General features: G+C 35.8%; 1 protein-coding gene across 1 annotated transcript in view; it reads left to right on the forward strand.

Moving 5' to 3' along the window:
* Window positions 1-22,270, forward strand: part of LOC107582345 (protein SZT2-like) — a 93,853-nt gene that overhangs the window by 67,868 nt on the left and 3,715 nt on the right. The window contains exons 61-71 of the mRNA XM_016268142.1: window positions 3,588-3,852; window positions 4,293-4,372; window positions 5,966-6,091; window positions 7,100-7,302; window positions 9,256-9,361; window positions 10,712-10,792; window positions 11,460-11,534; window positions 16,075-16,288; window positions 16,985-17,168; window positions 17,244-17,366; window positions 18,343-18,859. Coding sequence (XP_016123628.1) covers window positions 3,588-3,852; window positions 4,293-4,372; window positions 5,966-6,091; window positions 7,100-7,302; window positions 9,256-9,361; window positions 10,712-10,792; window positions 11,460-11,534; window positions 16,075-16,288; window positions 16,985-17,168; window positions 17,244-17,366; window positions 18,343-18,859 — 1,974 coding nt within the window. The remainder of the gene's footprint in view (window positions 1-3,587; window positions 3,853-4,292; window positions 4,373-5,965; window positions 6,092-7,099; window positions 7,303-9,255; window positions 9,362-10,711; window positions 10,793-11,459; window positions 11,535-16,074; window positions 16,289-16,984; window positions 17,169-17,243; window positions 17,367-18,342; window positions 18,860-22,270) is intronic.

Genomic DNA, 22,270 nt, shown 5'->3' on the forward strand with positions numbered 1-22,270 from the left:
TATATATATATATATATATATATATATATATATATATAAAAAACGCAAAACAACCATTATTTTGTGTTTTTCATCATGTTTTAAAAACTAAAACTATATATTTAAGTGATGTTCACAGCTGACTTATATCATGATTCCTTAGTTTAGCTGAAAGCATTGCATTTGACAGACTGAATTCAGAATAGCATACTAGCATACTATTTTTATTTTTTCTAAAGGATTTTTTTTTTTTCAGTGGTCAAAGCTGAATTTTCAGCGTCATTACTCCAGTCTTCAGTGTCACATGATCTTATATGAAATCATTCTAATATGCTGATTTGCTGCTCAAGAAGCATTTCTGATTATTATCACTGTTGAAAACAGTTGTGCTGCTTCATATTTTTTCGTTATATATATTTTCAGGATTCTTTGATAAATAGAAAGTTCAAAAGAACAGCATTTATTTGAAATATAATATTTTTTTGTAGCTTTATAAATGTCACTATTGATCAATTTTATGCATCCTTGCTGAATAAAGGTGTTAATTTATTATTTTTAAAAAACGTACCCTTTACTTACCCTGAAGTATCGAATGGTAGTGTACATACTGCTTTGTATCTTCTGTCAAAAACAGTAGGTGGTATGTTATTCTCAACATGCACACTCTGTAAGCTGTCATGGATTGCTGGACATCGTTTGGGATGAGCTTTTAGGACAGTGTGTGTTCACACATTATAAGTACAGATAGTGCTAGTGAGTTGGTTAAGCAGCACACGAGTGTCCGGCGCTCCCCGGGGCGGTCTGACATCTCACTCTGAGTGACAGACAGGTGTCACGGCCGCAGGGCAGGATGCTAATCACTCCAGCACACCTGCTAACACCAAACAACTGGAAACCATCCAGAGCGCTGCCAAAACAGTTCATTCCTGCCCGGAGTCGAGCTCGTTTGATCAGAGTGAATTGAATCACGCTGTGTTTTAGTTGTTTGCGGTTAATGCAGCAGAACATGTTTGTTGGTTCTGTCAGTAAAGAGACGAAACCTTCTGTCGCGGCGTTCACTGTTATTGATTCAGTTGTCAGCTGTTTGTCAAGATTTCACACCAAATGTCAGGATATATTTTGGGAAAGCAGACAGTTGTTGATGTCGTTATCGAGAGCTTCTGTGTTAAAGGCCTTTAATGGAACCGCTTATGACAGTCATGTGCCTGCACTGATAATGACACACAGACATTTCTGATCGACTTTTTAAAGGGGCAATATCAGGAATTTTAGTGCTTTTTTAATAAAATAGTTAAAGTACAGTTAGTGGGTCATTATTACGGGGCTATTGTAATGATATATAGACTATATTTATGATAGATAGATAGATAGATAGATAAATAGATAGATATGAATGGAAGGATGGATAGATAGTTGTAGAATATTGTGAAATATTATTAAAATTTCAAAAAAGTATGTGAATATTGTAAAATGTAATTTATTCCTGTGATCAAAGCTGAATTACTCTAGTCTTCAGTGTCACATGATCCTTCAGAACTCATTCTAATATGCTTATTTGCTGCTCAAGACTGATTATTAGCAATATTGAAAACAGTTGTGCTGTTTCATATTTTTGTGGAAACCGATATATTTTCTTTTTCGGGATTCTTAGATGAATATAAACATTAAAAATAACAGCATTTATTTGAAATATAAATATTGTGTGACATCATTGATCTTTACTGTCACTGATCAGTTAATGAATAAAAGTATAACATTTTTGCTAAAATAACTGTATGATTTCAAAACTTAAATAATTTTGGGTTAAAATCTCTGCAGAGTTGACTGTTCACTAAGCTCTGCTTTAGAAGTAATTACTGTAGTTTTAAATGAAATTTGTTGTAGTTCCTTGCACAACCAAATTATTCATATGCGCGTCAGAAAAATGTCCACACACACACATATATATTATTTTATTAGATTTTTCTTTAAGTGTTGCAAAATATCAAAAAAGAGGGTAAACCATTGTTGCCATGTCATTTATAACAGTGGCACAAACCTAGTGAAGATACAATGGTATTGTCTTGTATTTGGTAAAAATTTTATTTTAACTATAGAGTTAACATTATCATAGTGAACATTAGGAACACTTTCAAATGAGACTATTCTCTCTCTTCAGTTGAATGAGTTTTTAATCACGTTGCTGCATAATCTAACAATTTCAGTAGATTAAAAATACATTGCAATATCACAAAGGTCAGTTCTGCCGTGTTAAGAGTACCACATTCTTTAATTTAACTTTTTAATTAGAGTAAAAATTTTATATATTTTAAATAACTTATTTATTATTACTTAACATTTGCGATTTCTCAAGGTCAAAAATATGTTTTAGTCTCACACGCGCACACACACACACACACACACACACACACACTTGCTCTATCATGTTACTGAAGTACAAATAAACTGAAAATCTACATATAGAAAGTGAAGGCCAGAACGCTTTTATTTCCTCGTCAGCGGCTCCACACTTTTAATCTGTTCTCTTAATGAATGCTAACAGAAGGCAGATCCAACATAGCAGAAAATTTGCCCTAAACGTCAATCGTCTGTCAGAGTCCCAGGGGGTGGAGTTCAGGCGCTTAAGTCCGGCTTATTGGCCCGTCAGGCACATGGGCATCTGCTCCAGCTTCTTTTAGAAAAGCCTCCAACTCGCCCTGGAGGACTTTAACTAGTCTTCCAAACACTAACTCACCCAAAAGTTCCCACAAGAAGAGGGCAAGGTCTTCAGAAGGAGTTCTGTTAGTTCTTCACTCTGATGCTCTGATGGGGTTTTATATTTCAGCCGCGTGTTAATTGTTGGTCTTGAGGAAAGGCCCTCATGCTGGTGGGATCTCTGCGTGTCCGTGAGTTTAATGCTGATGAACACGCACTGACCATTTCTGAGAAGTTTGACATCAAATCTCAGAATGTGTGAGTGAGTTTGTGAAGGCTGATGAGAGCTGAGCTTTGAAATCACATGAAAGAGGCCGGGAGAACGTGAAGACCAGAGGAAATTCTGCTTTATCAAACACCACTGCTTTTCAGGCTGTGATTAATCAATTTTATTATATAAGAATATTTCTTTCTTTCTTTCTTTCCATACTTTTGTTCATACTTCCATTTGTGCTTTTTCTTAATTTAATTTTGTTTCTTGCCCTTTTTCAACCTTTCACACCTTTTATGCCTTTCTTTAAGTTGTACTTGCTTTTTTCTTTACTTGGTTACTATATATTATTTTGTAGTTATTTCATTGTTTTTTGTTAGTAACTTTGATTCATTTTTTTTCTTTGCTTCATAATGCTCTTAGTTTGTATTTGTACTTTTGTTCAGACTTTTGTGTTAGCTTCATTACTCTCTATCTCTCTTTTCATACGTATTTACACCTGTTGTTTTCTTTTCTTTTATTCATACTTTGTAATTTTTCTTTTTTCAATTTTTTTAAACTTTTTTTCTCATTTGTATCAATTTCTTTTTCATTTTTATTTCGTTTTTTTTTCTTTATACTCATATGTTGATATTATATCATATTATATGTTTACCTTCTGCTTATTTGTTTATGTCTCATGTATGTATTTTGTTGTTTGCAGGAGCCCAACCCATTCCTGAGCTCCACGATCGAGGCGGACGCTCTGTTGAGGAGTCCGGTTCCTCCGGCCGTGAGTAAGGATCAGGGTCGGATGGGCAGCTCTACTCGTGCTCTTCCTCCTCTGGCCTTCCCCGGAGAACTCGTGCCCTTTGATGAAGCTCTGAGAGACGTGAACACAGTGAGGCCCCTGAGCAGTCAGGACGGACCCGATATAGTCGCTCGCCATGGAGCCCAGCTACTGGAGGTCAAAGCCGCTGAGCGCAGAGGTACACACGCACACACACAACTTGCATCCACCATCAACACACACACAAAAATAAAATTAAGAAAACAATACAAGCAGCAGTATTAGAAGGAAGGAAGGAAAATATAATTAAAGGAGTATGAAATTAGAAATAGAAAGAAAGTTATACATATAAGAAGAAAGGAATGAAAATGCCTAAACAAAAGTAACCGTACAAATTAAAGAACAAACAGGAAAAAAACACACAGAAAAACAGTATGAAAAAGTGTGAAAATAGAATTATGAAGCAAAAAATATAAGTATGAATTGAAGTTACATAGTAAAAACAATGAAAGAACAAAAATACATTTATATGAAAGTATGAACAAAACTAGAAAGAAAGAGAATTGTGGCATAATTGTAATTGTGACCCTCAGACAGAGAGCATGTGATTTATTCTGAGGTGTGTCTTGTGTGTTGCAGAGCTGGAGAGACAGATGAAGATTGAGAATCTGTTTGTGACGTGGCAGCAGCGCTCGGCTCAGTCCAACATGCCCATCTCTGTGAGTTCACTCAGACTCAGCGCGGGTACACCGCTGCACACAGGCTCGGCGTGTGATAATGTTTGATGGGTATTTTCCATCACACTCTCAGAGCATGATTTTCCCAGTGGCTCATCAGGTCCAGATTCATCCCAGTGCACGCGGATCCTCTGCCTCACACGCACACATGCAGATCTGTGTGTGTGCGGCCCGCTTGGGTTTAATGAGATGTGGCCAGGACATTAGGAGATGCTGCAGTGTTTGAGATGTCTCTGTCATTCGCTGTGATCGCACTTCCTCTGAATGCACACTGAGGCTCTTTCACACTGCTGAGATCCAGACAAATATGTTATTATTATACTGCAGGTTACAATCCATATTGTGCAGGTCACTACTACTGTAAGTACACTACCGTGCAAAGGTTTGGGGTCAGTAAGATTTTTTTGATGTTGAAAGAAATTGATCAGCTTTAACTTTAATCAGCAAAGATGCATTCAATTGATCAAAAGTGACATTAAAGACATTTATAATGTTACAAAAGATTTCAATTTCAAATCAATTATATCCTTTTGAACTTTCTATTCGTCAAAAAATTCAGGGATCCCACAAAAATATCAAACTCTTTTCAACATTGAGAATAATCAGAAATGTTTCTTGAGCTGCATGTTAGAATGATTTCTGAAGATCATGTGACACTTAAGACTGGAGTAATGATGCTGAAAATACAGCTGCACATCACAGGAGTAAATTACATTTTAAAATATATTCAAATAGAAAACGGTTATTTTAAATTCTAATAACATTTCACAGCATCACGTTTTGTTACTGTATTTTTGATCAAATAAATGCAGCCTTAAGGCCAGATTTACTAACAGTTTGCACCAGCCTTTTGGCATTAAAATAGTACTGTCATGATTTACTAAAGACGCACAGTGAAGAATTAGTGCTGAAAAGGGGTGTTCATGTGCATATTGTCAGTAAATCATGAGTAATGATGCTGAAAATACAGCTGCACATCACAGGAGTAAATTACATTTTAAAATATATTCAAATAGAAAACGGTTATTTTAAATTCTAATAACATTTCACAGCATCACGTTTTGTTACTGTATTTTTGATCAAATAAATGCAGCCTTAAGGCCAGATTTACTAACAGTTTGCACCAGCCTTTTGGCATTAAAATAGTACTGTCATGATTTACTAAAGACGCACAGTGAAGAATTAGTGCTGAAAAGGCGTGTTCATGTGCATATTGTCAGTAAATCATCCGCAGAATTTTCCCCTCCCATCGGCGCTTTTATGGAATTGCGCTCTAATGCTAATTTGCCCTGTTTAGTAAATCTGGCCCTTGGTGAGCAGAAGAGACTTCTTTCAAAACACCATCGAGCCCCAAACTTTTGAACCGTACTGTAAATTCACAGCATGTCCTTGATTCTAAATTTTACAGATACGCACCATTGGTTGAGTCGAGTCAATGTGTTGAACAGGTTGTGATGCCTGAAAGCACCACAGGCTGCATATTAAACTGGGATGGAAAGTATTTACACACTGAAAATGTTAGCAAATGAAGGAATTGTAGGTTTAAATCTGGAAACGCTCTCGGTGTGTGTTCAGGTGGCGGATCTGGACACACTGAAGCAGTCGTCTCGGCTGGTCCATTACTGCGCCACTCCGCTGCTCTTTGACCCCGTCTTCCGGAAACGGGTTCAAGAGGAACAGCTGCCTCAGCCACAGATGAAGGTCTGTCTCTCTTCCTCTTCCTCATCCTCATCTGCTGGTTCACACTGCAGTAAACCCATTTATACAAAAAAAGGGTTAGGATGATAATATTAATAATAATAATAACCATAAGTATGAAGCATATAATTCCATTGTGAGTGCATGAGATTTATTTTTTGTTTTATACATTTTTTTGTTGTTATTTTAATTATTATTTGTTGTTATTTAACCATTATTAGTTGTTGTTTTATTTGTATTCATGTAATATAAATAATATTATTAATTATAATTTTATTATAATAGAATTGGTTTATTTATTGTATTGATATATATTTTTTATGTTTTAATAATAATCATAATTGTCATATTTATTAAAAATATTAGTATTTTGATTAATCAGAACTGTGAACCATATAATTATATTACGAGTGCATAAGATTTATTTATTGTTTGTTGTTATTATTATTATTATTATACATTTGAAATATAATTATTATTAGTTTATATGCAAAACAGATAAAAATAAACCGTAAATATCACATATGTAATGACGTGTCAGGTATGATAATGAGCACACGTATGTCAGTTTAGCAGCAGAATAATCATGATTATGTGGTCGTTGGTCAGTTGTTGTTGTTGATGATGAAGGTAATATAGAGGTGAGTGATGTACAAAATCTCATCTGATGTACAAAAAGTGTTTGGACGCATGAACCACATTTAAAATGTCATGCGTTAGATAACAAAATGCCAAAGCAAGTGGGATTTATAAAGTCAGCACAAACACACTGTGCACCTCTGCACTCCACGTTTTCTCTGACCATTGCATCTGAATTTTAGATTGACCCACATTAAATGTCACACACAAAAACAGACTTTTCCTGCCTAAGTGGATGGTAATAGGCTCAATATGGACCAGACTTTATGCTGACAGTCAAAATCTGTCTGTGCAGTGAATTGAGTTCAGATTTCACTCATTCAGTGTCTTTTCTGCTTCACGGTCTGACTTTCTCTCGTTCTTGGCTTGCAGAAGCGGCATCGCTCCAGTGACTCTACAGCGTCCGGCCGCGATCGCAGCTACAGCATGGATTCTGCAGACATGCTGCCGAGTCGTCTGAAGGAGGAGCCGTGGCTGCAGGAGATCTCCAGCATGTTCCTGCAGCAGTATGTGCAGTATCTGCAGAGCATGGGCTTCATCCTGGTGCAGGTCCGGCCGCAGTCGCCCGCTCGCAGGTCTGTGTCCACAGAAAAACACCTCAACTAAATGCTCAAGTCATGGTGGAAAGATCAGATTTAGGAGTTGAACACACATGAACAGAGGCGTCACGTGCCCCCTCAGATTTTTGAGCCAAGTGGATTTTGAATGCAGCTTCCAAAAGACAAAAAATAGCCGAATAATGTTTTTTATATTTCATACAATCACTCATGCGTGATTAGAACATGCAGTGCGGCACAGTCACTGCATGTCACGCGGATATGTTGTTTTTTGTTCAAATCAAACCGTAAACGCAGCTGACACAGAATAGCATACGCTGTTTACGTTCAGTGGATACTCTCAGAATGGCACCAGGGTGACGCGGAGGAGACGGATTGGTGAATAAAGTCGTTGTTTTTGTTTTGTTTGCGTACAAAAAGTATTCTCGTAGCTTCGTAATATTACGGTTGAACCCCTGATGTCACATGGATTATTTTACCGATCTCCTTGCTACGTTTCTGGACCTTGATCGTGGTAATTACATTGCTGTCTATGGGAGGGTCAGAGAGCTCTCAGAATATATCAAAAATATCTTAATTTGTGTTCCGAAGATGAACGGAGTTCTTACGGGTTTAGAACGACACGAGTAATTAATGACAGAATTTTCATTTTTGGGTGAACTAACCCTTTAAGTTCTTTATTATTGCATACTTAATGTGTAACACTTAAAGTGTTACCTGATTTTTTTTTTAATATACAATTAAACTTAGTTGCATGTACAAGATGGCATAGTATTATAGTAGAATACATAATGATTAAAATTACAGCATCTTCATAAATTGAACAAAAACATAAAAGAGCAAAAACATACCTGATGCGCTTTCTTTTCTTTAACATTTTGTAGATATGGTGTTTAAAAGTCTTGTTGCACTTTATATAGAAAAGGTGCATCGTAATCTTCCTCTGAACAAAGTGACGCCTTCTCAACTCGTAAATACAAGCTGCCCAGGAGGACTTGAATGTGTCAAGCGGTTTTGAACTGTGTATTTCAGTCATAAACACTGTTATTCACTTCACTCTTTCTGTCACAAAGCATAGCCTGCACAGAATGGCATTTACGTCGAGGTTTTTTTGTGAAAATAGCTTTTATAGCAGCCAGACTGTAACGTTAAACATGGTACAAAATCTTCAGAGTAATCCGGTGACACTAAGTTGAAGAATAAGTGCTTTTTGCAGAAGCCAGTTCTCTGTAGCGTGTGTGTGATGTGCTAATGCTGGACGCACTGCATTAAGCAGCAGGAGCGTGTGATTCGGTATGACCGGCAGCATGAGGGCCGCATTACTGACGGGGTCAGACACCCGGCGGGCCGCACACGCTCTCACTCATAATGATTAAAATTACAGCATCTTCATAAATTGAACAAAAACATAAAAGAGCAAAAACATACCTGATGCGCTTTCTTTTCTTTAACATTTTGTAGATATGGTGTTTAAAAGTCTTGTTGCACTTTATATAGAAAAGGTGCATCGTAATCTTCCTCTGAACAAAGTGACGCCTTCTCAACTCGTAAATACAAGCTGCCCAGGAGGACTTGAATGTGTCAAGCGGTTTTGAACTGTGTATTTCAGTCATAAACACTGTTATTCACTTCACTCTTTCTGTCACAAAGCATAGCCTGCACAGAATGGCATTTACGTCGAGGTTTTTTTGTGAAAATAGCTTTTATAGCAGCCAGACTGTAACGTTAAACATGGTACAAAATCTTCAGAGTAATCCGGTGACACTAAGTTGAGGAATAAGTGCTTTTTGCAGAAGCCAGTTCTCTGTAGCGTGTGTGTGATGTGCTAATGCTGGACGCACTGCATTAAGCAGCAGGAGCGTGTGATTCGGTATGACCGGCAGCATGAGGGCCGCATTACTGACGGGGTCAGATGCCCGGCGGGCCGCACACGCTCTCACTCTCTCTCTCTTTCGCTCTCTCTCTCTGCAGCATCGCTCGAGCTCGAGCCGCCATGTTGAGTTCTTTATCCACCGAAGGCAGATCTTCCTTCTCCTCTTTCTCATATAATAAGCAGAAGAGTGAAGACAGCCCCAAGGTACTTTATCTGCTCATCCATATTCAACCCTTCAGTCACACTCCAGTTTGGGTCCATAGACCCATTTCTGTAACACTTTATTTTAGGGTCTCTTAACTAGTTGCTTATTAGCATGCATATTACTAGAATATTAGCAATTTATTAGTACTAATTAAGCACATATTAATGCCTTATTCTACATTACCTTATTCTACATCCCTAATCCTACCCAATGCCTAAACTCAACAACTACCTTACTAACTATTAATAAGCAGCCAGTTAGGAATTTATTGAGGGAAAAGTCATAATTAATTGTGAATAAGTGTTCCCTATTCTGAAGTGTTACCCCCATTGGTAACACCCGCTTCCATTCTGGATCCCATCCAAATAAAAAATCCTATCTGTAGAAAAAATCAAATCTTTAAATAAAAAAGGCTGTTCAATGACACCTTAAATTAATAATTCTTCATAATATGGAATTTTGTATCATGTTTTTATGTTCCTTTTCATCAGATTTAAAATGATTGTTTGGTAACAAGACACACAAACATGATGTTTAAATTGTTTAACAATTCATAAAAAAAAACCAATGATTAAATGGTTAAAAATGAAAATCACAGAATGTGAAAACCACCTTTTTAATATTAAATATTCATCAGATTTAAAATGATTGTTTGGTAACAAGACACACAAACATGATGTTTAAATTGTTTAACAATTCATTAAAAAAAAAACAATGATTAAATGGTTAAAAATGAAAATCACAGAATGTGAAAACCACCTTTTTAATATTAAATAGAATATGTGAAATCATTGTTTTTATAATGTGCAAGACATTTCTGTTGACTTGAATGTAAACACTATCGTTCAAAAATGTGTACGATTTTGTGTTTTTGAAAGATGTCTCTTATGCTCATCAAGGCTGTATTTGTTTGAGTAAAAATACAATAAAACAGGAATACTGTGAAATATTATTACAATTTAAAACAGTTTTCTATTTGAATATATTTAAAGATATAAATCTAAATTTTCAGCAGCCATTTGTTATTATCACTGTTGAAAACAGTTGTGCTGCTTCATATTTTTGTGGAAACAGATGCATTTTTTTTTTCACAATTCTTTGATGAATGGGCAGTTCAAAAGAACAGTGTTTATTTAAAATATAAATCTTTTATGATATCATAAATGTCTACTATCGCTTTTGAACAATTTAATGCATCTTTGCTGAATAAAAATATTAATTTATTTTACTGACCCTCAAATTTGAACAGTAATACATGTGCAGTAAAATGACGTGCACTAGCACCACTGCAATAAAGAATGGCTAACACACACACACACTGATTGTGTCCTTTCTGCATCTCTCAGCAGAGCAATGCATCGAGCTCGGCGTCGTATCATCTGCAGAGGGCGCTGCCAGGAGGAATCGTGCTGATGGAGCTGGCTTTTCAAGTGAGACCTGTCTGTGTGTCTCACATAGAATCGGCCTCTTAGCACATCAGCTGAGAGCAAACGCTGTGAAAGTCTCAGTGGATGTCGAGGAGAGAGATGTTTAATGGATCCTGCCTCTCTCGCTCTATTTATGCTTATTAATATTTGAACACACAGATTCAATCTGTGCGTCATCATCTGATCTCCAGCCCGTGTCCATGTCTAATATCCCCCTCAATTCAGGTTTAAACTCATTTAATTGCATGGCATAATTTTTACATCAGGGCTGTCAAAGTGAATGTGCTAACATATGCAATTAATGATGGATTTATTCTGTTCTGTGTGAATTACTCATCATGAATTCTGATTGAAATCTATGTTTACCCATGAGTAAAACACCAGTCATTCATAGAAATTTAAAGGAGAGTTAAAGCGATTGCAAATACTTCTTTATTTGGTTCAGTTTGCTAATTTATTATAATCTTATAATAGTATATTATAATTATTATTATTATAATAGTAACATAGTGTGCACAAACGAATCATGACCAGGCTGAATTAAGAAAGCAAATTGAAGCCAATTTTGATTTATTTGACCTTAAGAAGCTTCTCCTGTGTATGGTGAGCTAAGCAGTGATGCATAAGTGTTCCTCTGCTAACACATAATCTTATTGTGACTCTGTTGCAGGGCTGTTATTTCTGCGTGAAGCAGTTTGCATTAGAGTGCTCAAGGATTCCCATGGGTCAGACGGTTAATTCTCAGGTAACGGCATCTGTGCATTAAAAACAGCAGACAAGAAGAGAAAGTGAGAGTAAGCGAGGTGTTTAAGAGTTGTGCATCTGTTGTAACTGCCTGTGTTTAATATGAGCAACAAGCAGCAATCGCCTCCTTTGTTAGCAGGATTGACTGGTCAAATGTCTGTCTCTTTCGCTCTGATGGTGTGTTTAATGTGCAGCGGGTCCAGGTTGGCTCTAAATGAGGAGTAATTAAGTGTAAATATTTGTAAATCTCCAGATGTTTCTCAGCAGGAGGGCTCTGATTTCTTCCAGGAGCCCATAAGGTGTCTCCAATCACAGCTGCTCATATCCAGCAATTAAGTCATCAGCGTGTTTGTTTGCTTGTTTGTAAGTGCAGATTCTTCAGACTGAGCTTGAGGGCAAACAGGCAGAAGGAATCACTAATGAAAATTCATCAACTTAAATCTGTTCTGTTAGTGTCCATAGTATTCGGTTGCGTTAACAAACATTGCCAGCTGCCAGTTTGGTGTTATTTTTCATAAGGAATGAACAATCCAGTTATTGTTCATTAATCTGCTGTTAATACTACTTTTTGTTCCTGGAGAACCAAATATATCCACTTACCGTAGAAGGATAAAGTGACATTTTCATCAAGACTGCATAGTGATCAAATTCACCAGGAAAAAATCAGCAAATCATCTTGAAGTCAGGCATATTACACCTGAATTTAAAGGTCATAGTCAGGAAACTCTGCCATTTGTACCAGAAAATTGTTCTTTTAATAAAAAATTACATTTGAAAAGGTTACTGTTGAACATGAAATCATGTTTTCATATCTCGGGCTCAAAGTATTAGTGCTGTTACGCCATATACATTAGTGAATCTTATGACAATGCTTTTTCCCCAGTGGTCAACAAATATGATTATGGTTGTTGTTTTCTCACAATTACAGTAGCAACAGTATTTATCATTATAGCGTTGAGAATGCCCACTTTATCCTTCTACAGTAAGTGGATGTATTTGGTTCTCCAGGAACAAAAACACAGCTTAAAGACATTAACATTGCAGAATAGTTAACAATAAATTGATTGTTCATTCCTAATGAAAATGCGATTGACATGAAGGTATAAAATTAACAGCTGAAAATGAGTGAGACACAAAGGTTAAAAAATGACAAATGAAATGAGACCAAAAAGGAGTTTATAACAATAAACATAAAAAAAAGTATAAAAACACTAATACTAACTAAAACAAACATTGGAGACGGAAACTTATGAAACAAGTACTAAAGTCATGAAACTTGACATCACAAGAAAACCAGACTAAAATTTTTTTTTAATTTAGATTAATAATAATGTAAAAAATAAAAATTGCATTAATATTTTTACATGAACTATATTTGTTTTTAAACCATATGCATGATATATTTTAATTTCAATTAAAACAATGTGTATATATAAAAGCATTTTTATATCGTTATACATATACCAAGCTTTTAATTGAATAATTAAAAGACTATTATAATTTAATAATTTAAACACTTAAATCTGATTGTAAAGTGTTATCAATATGACAAATTGAGTATCCTGCTGTATGTCAGTGGCAAGGTTTTCTAAGCATGAAGAGTCAATGCAAAGATTTTTATGCTAAATATTACAGTTATTATCATTTTAATCATCTTCTCCCTGACATGTTACATTAAACATTTCATTATTAATACATATTTATTTTAAGCTATACTTTCACTTTTTTTTTTTACTTTATACTACTAATACTCCTCCAGTCACTGTAGCAGCAGATGAAGTTGGTTTTGAAGTGCCACTGGATGCCATGAGAATGCTTTCTATTTATCTGACATTTATCAAGAGTTTGCTGCAGAAATTGGGAACAGTGGGAATAGATCACGATGTAACAGGAGCCATAAGAAGCATAGGGTTATGAATAGGGTTTGATTTAGGGTTATTGCATGTAATTATGCATAAGTTACTATTATTTCTATTGTAAGTATATGTAATGTGTAACAACGATGCTAAAATAAAGTGCCACCGTATTTGGTGTAGAGTTAATTACTTGTAATTATGCACAATTTACTGTTATTACTACAGCAAGTGTAACATGTAAGAAGGATGCTAAAACCAGGTTTGATTTAGGGTTAATTATGTGTAACTATGCATTATTTACTGTTATTACTACAGTAATTACATGTAACATGTAGCAAGGTTGCTAAAATAAGGTGTTGCAGGTTTGGTTTAGGGTTAATTAGTTGTAATTATGCATGATTTACTGTTAATACTACAGCAAGCATGTAACATGTAACAAGGATATTATAATAAGGTGTTACCAGGTTTGGTTTAGGATAAGTTACTTGTAATTATGCATTATTTACTGTTATTACTACAGTAATTACCTGTAACATGTAGCAAGGTTGGTAAAATAAGGTGTTGCCGGTTTGGTTTAGGGTTAATTAGTTGTAATTATGCATGATTTACTGTTAATACTACAGCAAGTACATGTAACATGCAACAAGGACATTATAATAAGGTGTTACCAGGTTTGGTTTAGGACAAGTTACTTGTAATTATGCATAATTTACTGTTATTACTTCAGTAATTACATGTAACAAGGACATTTCAAAGTTTTACTGTTAGGTTTAGGGTTAGTTATTTGTACAGTAATTATGAATAATTTACTATTACCACAGTAAGTGCATGTATCCTCTAACCTCTAATCACCTTAAAATAGTGTTACCAATTATTCCAGTTTGATTAAAAAATATTTAAAATTTCATATTTGGAATAATGTGCACAAATAAAATGTATAAAAAAAGGTATGTTCATTAAAAAAGTATAAAGGTTTATGTTGACCTTAGGGCCCTTTTTAGGACTTTAGCATCTAGTGTCATGGAAAGGTGATTTTGTGAGGTTACCAGGCAGCCAGAAAGTAGTGAAAGTATACAGTAAAAAACTGTAAAAGTAAGAAAGTAGAACACCTAGAAGTGACGCCAAAGTCCCTCCAAGATAAATTAGCTCAACGGTCATTTTCGTAATGCCTTGGGCAGCTCTTTCCAGCCATGCAAGTACATCTTCATTGGATTTAATAGAGAAACACTAAAATCTGTCAAAATTCTATTTAAGTGATCTATTTCAGATCAATAAAATGTGACCGCAATGATATCATAGCTTAAAATCAGTGCTTCTTCAAGCTCAGATCACTCAAAACCCTGCTAATGCACATGCATCGTCAAGAGTAAACAAACAAGCTGTTTGAACTATAATGCATTCAGCAGATTTATTGAGTGCAGCGATGGCTCTATCAAAAAGGATAATGGCTGTTTTACCTGTAGGGCAGGACTGTGATTGCTCTCATTTAAATGTTCAAGTGGACCATCTTCTCCATTTATAAAGTCTCTGGTGACACGTTACAGAGCTTGACCTGTGCACCTCGTGGCATCTGGGAAAACTCTGTAGCATTCACTAAGGCCTAAATTCTCTGAATGTTGGCATTTGGTTAACACATGACTCAGGTCTAGGGTGTAATTATGCTTTAAGAGTGTCACGAATGCAAACACAACAGACTAACCAGCGCAATCATAGCAAGCTGTGAATGGAGCCGTTTTCGTGCTCCATGTTTCCAAAAGCTGTTTTGCGCAGCCGCGCATGACTGAAAGGAAAATGGACTGACGGTATTATCTTTCCTCAGAACTTTGTCAAATGGGCCACCGGCAGATTTCAAAACGTTGACGTGAAAAACGTTTCTTGCGCAGGGATGAAAGGTGCAATTGCGCGAGCTGTTTTCTGCTTTCTGCAAATGGAATGGCCACGGCAGCGTCAATTGAACAGGGTTGATTTGATAAGACCTATTTGCATTTGTTCCAGGGTAATGGTCAGGATGAAAGCGGCAGCGGTAATAGCGTTTAGCTGTCGAGAGAACTTGCACAATTGGTGGCTGACTAAATACTTTTTTTCCCCACTGTATATATATATATATGTATATATGTATGTGTGTATTTCTGTTTAATAGTGGCATAATAGTTATTGTTTTTTATTTTTGTTTAGAGTGGGATTTATTTATTTATTTGTTTAATAGTGACATAATATATACTTTTTAAAATGTATTTATTTGTTAAATTTTTATGTTTTTGTTTTTTTTTAGTATAGATTTTATTAGTATAATATGAAACAATACAGTAATGAGAATCTAATTAGTAATAATAGAGATCGGATGCATTAGAGTGTAAAATCTGATTATTTGTCATGAAAATAATGTCACAAATCTCACCGGTCCTAAGCGAGATTAAATTTTTTATGCAAAATGTAATTTCATATTTATTTTCTTTTGATGTTGGGTTGAAATGTGGCCTGGACATGTCTTTGGCCAGACTTTGCAGCGAGGCTGGTTTGATTTGAGCGTCTGTAGAGAAGCTCTTTCATTAGGTTTTGAGGATCTGGATTTGGGATGATGTTCCTGCTACTGCTTGCGTTCTTCCTCTGGGTTTCTGATGGTCTCTCACAGGTGATGTGGAGTGATGCAGCGGTAACAGTGTTCGTGTGTGTTTCTGCCCTCAGCTGTCCATGCTGTTCACCGAGGAGTGTGATAAGGTGCGGGATCTGATGCACGTTCACTCCTTCAGCTACGACTTCCACCTGCGTGTGGTGCATCAGTACCTCGTGGGCTGTCACATGACCCTGCGGCAGGGGTACCAGCTCACGGCCTTTCTGGAGGACTTCATCGCCCATCACCCTGACATACCCAAGTTTGGACGCAACCATGTCTTCCAGGGTGAGCGCATTTCAGAAACGTACATCTTTTGCATCTATTAAACGTTCATCAGTCTGAACTTTCAGCTATAGCACATTTCTTTTTGTGTTTTGCTTGTCATTTGTCTGGCTTCACTGAAAATGAAAATTAATGCTGCATGCAACTGTCATTGACAACAATGTATTTATTTTAAAAGGGATATATAGTTGTATTTTTTTTTTAATGGGATTTATTTTTTTGGGATTTTAATTAATTTGTTTGTTTGTTTAATGGTGGGATGTACTTATACCTAATTTAATTTGTTTTAATAGTGGCATAACTTAATATTTATATACAATTTGATTAATGGTGACATTTATTTATGTATGTATGTATATTTTAATAGTGGCATTTTGGAGATTTTATTACTATAATGCAAAACAAAAAGATAGATATTTAAATTGTAAAGTATTTATACATCATGGTACATCATTAACTAATTAGTAATAATAATGACAGTTATGAAATAACTTGGCTTCATTAGAGTGTAAAATCTGATTATATTTCAAATCTCAGTGGTCCTAAAGTTGTATTTATTTTTTTATGCAAAATATTATTTTGTATTTATTTTCTTTTGATTTTGGGTTGAAATGTGACTGAACATGTACACGGCATATTTATTATTTGGTGGTTTCTTGTTTTTGTCAGTCATGCATAATATGCTTTCATGTGTCCTAGGGAGTTTCTCCATATCGACGGGGATGATCACAGCGCATCAGCTGTATAATTACATCACTGATCACGCCGGCACTTACGGGATGAAGCCCCTGCGCATGTCTAAATCTGCAGTTACCACCGATAACAAGAAGGGGGCGCCGAGCGCAGATCTGCACGAGTACGTGCTGGTCGCTCTGTGGAACAGGTACTGTAACGGTTCACTCCTAGTTTGAGCTGGTGGTGTTATCATTTCTATTCTAATAATGCTGTTCTCTTGAAGCTCTGGCTCGTTTAAGGATCTGGAGGGATTGCGACACCATGATGACTTTGACGTGTCGCTGCTGGTTTGTCATAACGCCGCCCCGTTTGAGGAGCAGTCGGAGGGAGAGAGACACCTGCTCAGGTACAAACAAACGAGGAATACAGTGACTTTGTGAAGCACATTATGGGCATCAGTTAACCACTACATTAGTAGATAACAGCAATTAATACAATTAAACAGTAGGCGAGACGACATGAAACAACATTTGCAATAAAGTTCACTTCTGTGATGGGAGGTATTTTCTGCGTGAAACGGTTTAATCAGTGGGGGAAATATAGACTGAGACTTTTAGATGGAATAGATCTTTGTTATGTAATATATTATATTATAGATATTATCTGTAATATTACTATATAAAATAATAAATTATTATAAATAATAATAAACAAACAATAATGTATGTAAATAATATTTGTGTAATAATAATAAAAGTATTATATATCATCATAATCATAATAATAATAAACAATAATATATTTAAATAAATAATATTTGTATATTAAAAATAATGTTTAACATTTTATGAATATAAATATTTACATAATAATGATAAATTATATTCATAAATTAATAATAATCATGAATACTATAGATAATATAATATATATAATTAATAATAAATAATATATATATATATATATACACATTTATTAATTTATTCATAAAAATATTAATATTAATAATAAAATACTTTTTATATATAATATAAATATTATCTATATCATTAATATACATAATAATAAATTATTATTATGTGTTGTAATTAATAACATTAATAAATGAATAATATTATAGATCATATTAAATTATTTATTCTAAAAAATATTAAGTATTAATGAATAAAGTTAATATTTTTTCCCCAGCTGCATGGTTATGTCAACAGAAAGAAACGTCATTTCAGAGGTGGAGAAAGTGTTTTTCATTATAGATTATAAAAGCAAACATTGGAATAATGTGCACCGATGGAGGAAAAAGTTGATGTTTATTGAAATATTTATTCTGACTTCCTGTTTCCTGTTAAACTAACATTTTTTTGTTGCATGTATACTGGTTTCAGGCTGCGTTTCTATGTGATCATGACCAGTCAGAGGGAGCTGTTCCCGCGTTTGACTGCAGACATGCGGCGCTTTAAGAAGCTTCCCCAGATCCACCGTGACCCCAGTGACCTGAGCGACCGCGTCCCTGCAGAGCGGATGGAGGCCGGCGGGGAATCTGAACTGGATCTGTGGGAGGACACCACCGCCCCCGTCACCCCTGCAGCCAGCCCTGAGTCTGACCCCATGGAGAGCCTCCTGCACGCAGACGCAGACACAGACGACTCCCAGGGGCTCTTCTACCTGTGTCCTCTCTTCCCCCTGCTCAGTTCGGAGGTGCTGTCTGCTCGCCGGCAGATTCAGAGCAGCGTGGAGCAGGCCATGGGCCACTGCCGCAGGGATAACCTCTGGAGGAGGCTCTTTCACGGAGAGCACTTGGCTCTGGATAAACTCAAACTCAGCAAGCTGGCCTTCGGTGAACTGGAAGAGCTGCTGGATGCTGTGCAGAGCAGATCGGTCTCTGAGATTGACCCGCAGCTGGTATGAAAACACATCCACTGCCCTTCACCTCTGAGAACATCTTTCACACCCATTCATCTAACATTTTATGTTCCTTTCTCTTCATTCCCTCACAACCACTTTCCATGAATAGGTACAAAATAGGGTCTGAATAGGGTCATTTTTTACCTTTTCAATAAATACTCATTGATCATTTTTGAAAGCACCCAGGAGGTTTTGATTTATAAATAAAATGTAATTAAATTCAACTGGCATAAAATGTAATTAATAATATTATAAATATTACCTATAACATTACTATTATTAATAAGACGAATAATACAATTATTAGTAGTATTAAGTGCTATAAAAAATAAAAATGTTATAGATCTGATTAAATTATTTATTCTGGAAAATATTAATTATGTCTGTTATTTAAAAATGTATAAATAAATTTAATATTTTCCCCCAACTAATCCCCATTTGTGTAATTTAATTTAATTTAAAATTCAATTATATTAAACCCTGATCCCTGTCTGTGTGATTATTAAATTAAATTAAATTATATTAAATTAAACCCTGATCTCTGTTTGTGTGATTATTTCATTTCATTAAATAAAAAAAAAAGTAATTTAATTTAATTATTTTAAAAAACTGAATCTAGCAATAAATATTAAATACATTTTTGATAGATTTAGGTTGCCGATTTACCGTAAATTAGGTAGCTAGTTTGGACCAAAATCTTGATTTTGCATGAATTTAAGTATTTGTTTGATTTGGTTCTTTGGTAACAAGTAGGGATGCAACGATATTATCAATATTGTGATATCGCGATATCAAAACTGTCTCGATATTATCGTGGTCACATGACGATATGAAACGATAGGTCTTCCGGGCATAAAGTGTAATTTTTTTAATATATTTAAACTTCTTATTCTTACATAAAAGGTCTTTAAAGTGTTGTTTTGGGCCATTATGCTTTGGTACCGTATCTGTCAAACAAACTAAAACCGAAAGCACAATATGGCTTAATCCCTTCATCAAGCCTGTTGGCGCTGCACGTTTCGTTCAGGCGATCAGCTCGTGATCCGGTGAACGGCTCCGTTCACACTGAATAAATGCAGTCAACTTTTTTTTCAACAGTTTGTTGCTCGTGCTTTGAGTTTAGTGTGTGTTTGGGAACGCAACGGCCACCAGTCATGCTTTATTTTTGCGGCAGATGATTAAAGCATTTCACTAGATTTGTAGTAAGATGTGTTTTGTTAGCCTGTTTTCACTGAAGCTGGAGTTTTCCTTCAAAATAAAAGCTTAAATGTGCAGTATGAATTGCTGACAGCTAGCGGTTTAAATGGGTAACGTTACTGCGGTCCAAATTCAAAATATCTCTTTCAAGTGTAGACATTAGGAAAGAAGTATTGTAATTCCCCTGCTGTATAAATATAAATGTAAAGTTAAAATAATAACTTTTAAATTTACAAAATGTTCATTTTTTTCCATTCTTCATTACTTTGTTTATATATCGCGATAAATATCGTATCGTGGACTACATGTCTCGATATTATCGTATCGTGAGATTTTGATATCGTTACATCCCTAATAACAAGTTTGAATTGTTGACAAATGCAGTAAACACTATAATAATTGTTTACTACTATTGTAGAATATCATTTAATGTTTTTTAAAAGTACTTTGTTAATTTCGTGCTCACAAAATAGTTCTCTGAATAATTAAAATAAAACAAAACTTGTGATTTGTGTCTCTGAAACTTTAAAGAGAAATAGGACGTCCTGTTCATGGAAAGTGCAGCACTCTCTCTTCCTGTACACACTGACAGCAGTCTTTAAGAAACTGTGGGAAAATTGCATGTTTTTTTTCCTTCGTTGTGCAGTTTATTCGGGACGGTTTGATCAGCGGCTGGCTCGGTGCAGTTTGTTTGATGGGTGGCTGACAACAAACATGCTAATGCAGCGCTCCGTAGGGAAAACACGTGGCCTACTCATCAGCACACCGCAATAAACATCAGCTAATTAGCTCAGGAAATCAGCCCTTTAATATTACACTCCGTTCCTTATTTACACCATAAATTATCCCTCCTGGACCAACACGTGCACAGATTCACACACCACATCCTTCGCCAACGGTGATTTGATTACACAGCAGCAGTTACTGTAAATGTGTTTGATACAGCACAGATGCATGTCGCTTCAGAAATCATTCTAATATGCTGATTTGCTGCTCAAGAAACATTTCTGATTATTATCAATGATAAAAACAGTTGTGCTACTTCATATTTTTGTGAAAACCATGGTATTTTTTTATTTTTCAGGATTATCTGTGAGAATAGAACATTCTAAAGAAAAGCATTTAATTTAAATGTAACATTATAAATGTCTTTAATGTCACTTTTGATCAATTTAATGCATGCCAAAATCATAAAAGTGTTAATTTCATTCAACAACAACAACAAAAATCATTGCCAAAATCATTGATTTTTTGTTATGATTATTTATATCTGTATTTATGCCTTTTGTTTACGGTGTTTCTGTATTTCCTACTGATATTTCCAATATGATAATGATAATTTCAGAGCTGAAACATAACAAAAATCTAAAAATCATTCGGGTTTAGTATTTTTTTAGGTTCTGAATAGGACAAGTGAAGTGAAGTGAAGTGAAGTGAAGTGAAGTGAAGTGAAGTGAAGTGAAGTGAAGTGAAGTGAAGTGAAGTGAAGTGAAGTGAAGTGAAGTGAAGTGAAGTGAAGTGAAGTGAAGTGAAGTGAAGTGAAGTGAAGTGAAGTGAAGTGAAGTGAAGTGAAGTGAAGTGAAGTGAAGTGAAGTGAAGTGAAGTGAAGTGAAGTGAAGTGAAGTGACGTGACGTGACGTGACGTGACGTGACGTGACGTGACGTGACGTGACGTGACGTGACGTGACGTGACGTGACGTGTGGCCAAGTATGGCGGAATTAGTGCTCTGCATTTATCCCATCCAAAGTGCACACACACAGCAGTGAACACACACACACCGTGAACACACACCCAGCAGACAGACACAGCAGTGGGCAGCCATTTATGCTGCGGTGCCCAGGGAGCAGTTGGGGGTTCGGTGCCTTGCTCAAGGGCACCTCAGTCGTGGTATTGAAGGTGGAAGAGAGTGCTGTACATTCACTCCCCCCACCTACAATCCCTGCCGGTACGAGACTCGAACCTGCAATCTTTGGGTTACGAGTTCGACTCTCTAACCATTAGGCCACGACTTCCCTCAAGTCGTGGCCTAATGGTTAGAGAGGGATCATTTATGGTGTAAATAAGGAACGGAGTGTGTGTGTGTGCTGTGAGCGCAAGCACTTATATGACCATATTGACCATCTTCTGCTTCCACCTGAAGTCTTCACCTCCTCCTGATCCTGAGTTTGCTTTCATTGGCTTCCTGACATCCAGCTGAACTCTGGGAGAAT

The sequence above is a fragment of the Sinocyclocheilus grahami genome, unplaced genomic scaffold (genome assembly GCF_001515645.1).
Source record: "Sinocyclocheilus grahami isolate Dianchi unplaced genomic scaffold, SAMN03320097.WGS_v1.1 scaffold43.1, whole genome shotgun sequence".
Classification (NCBI taxonomy): Eukaryota; Metazoa; Chordata; class Actinopteri; order Cypriniformes; family Cyprinidae; genus Sinocyclocheilus; species Sinocyclocheilus grahami.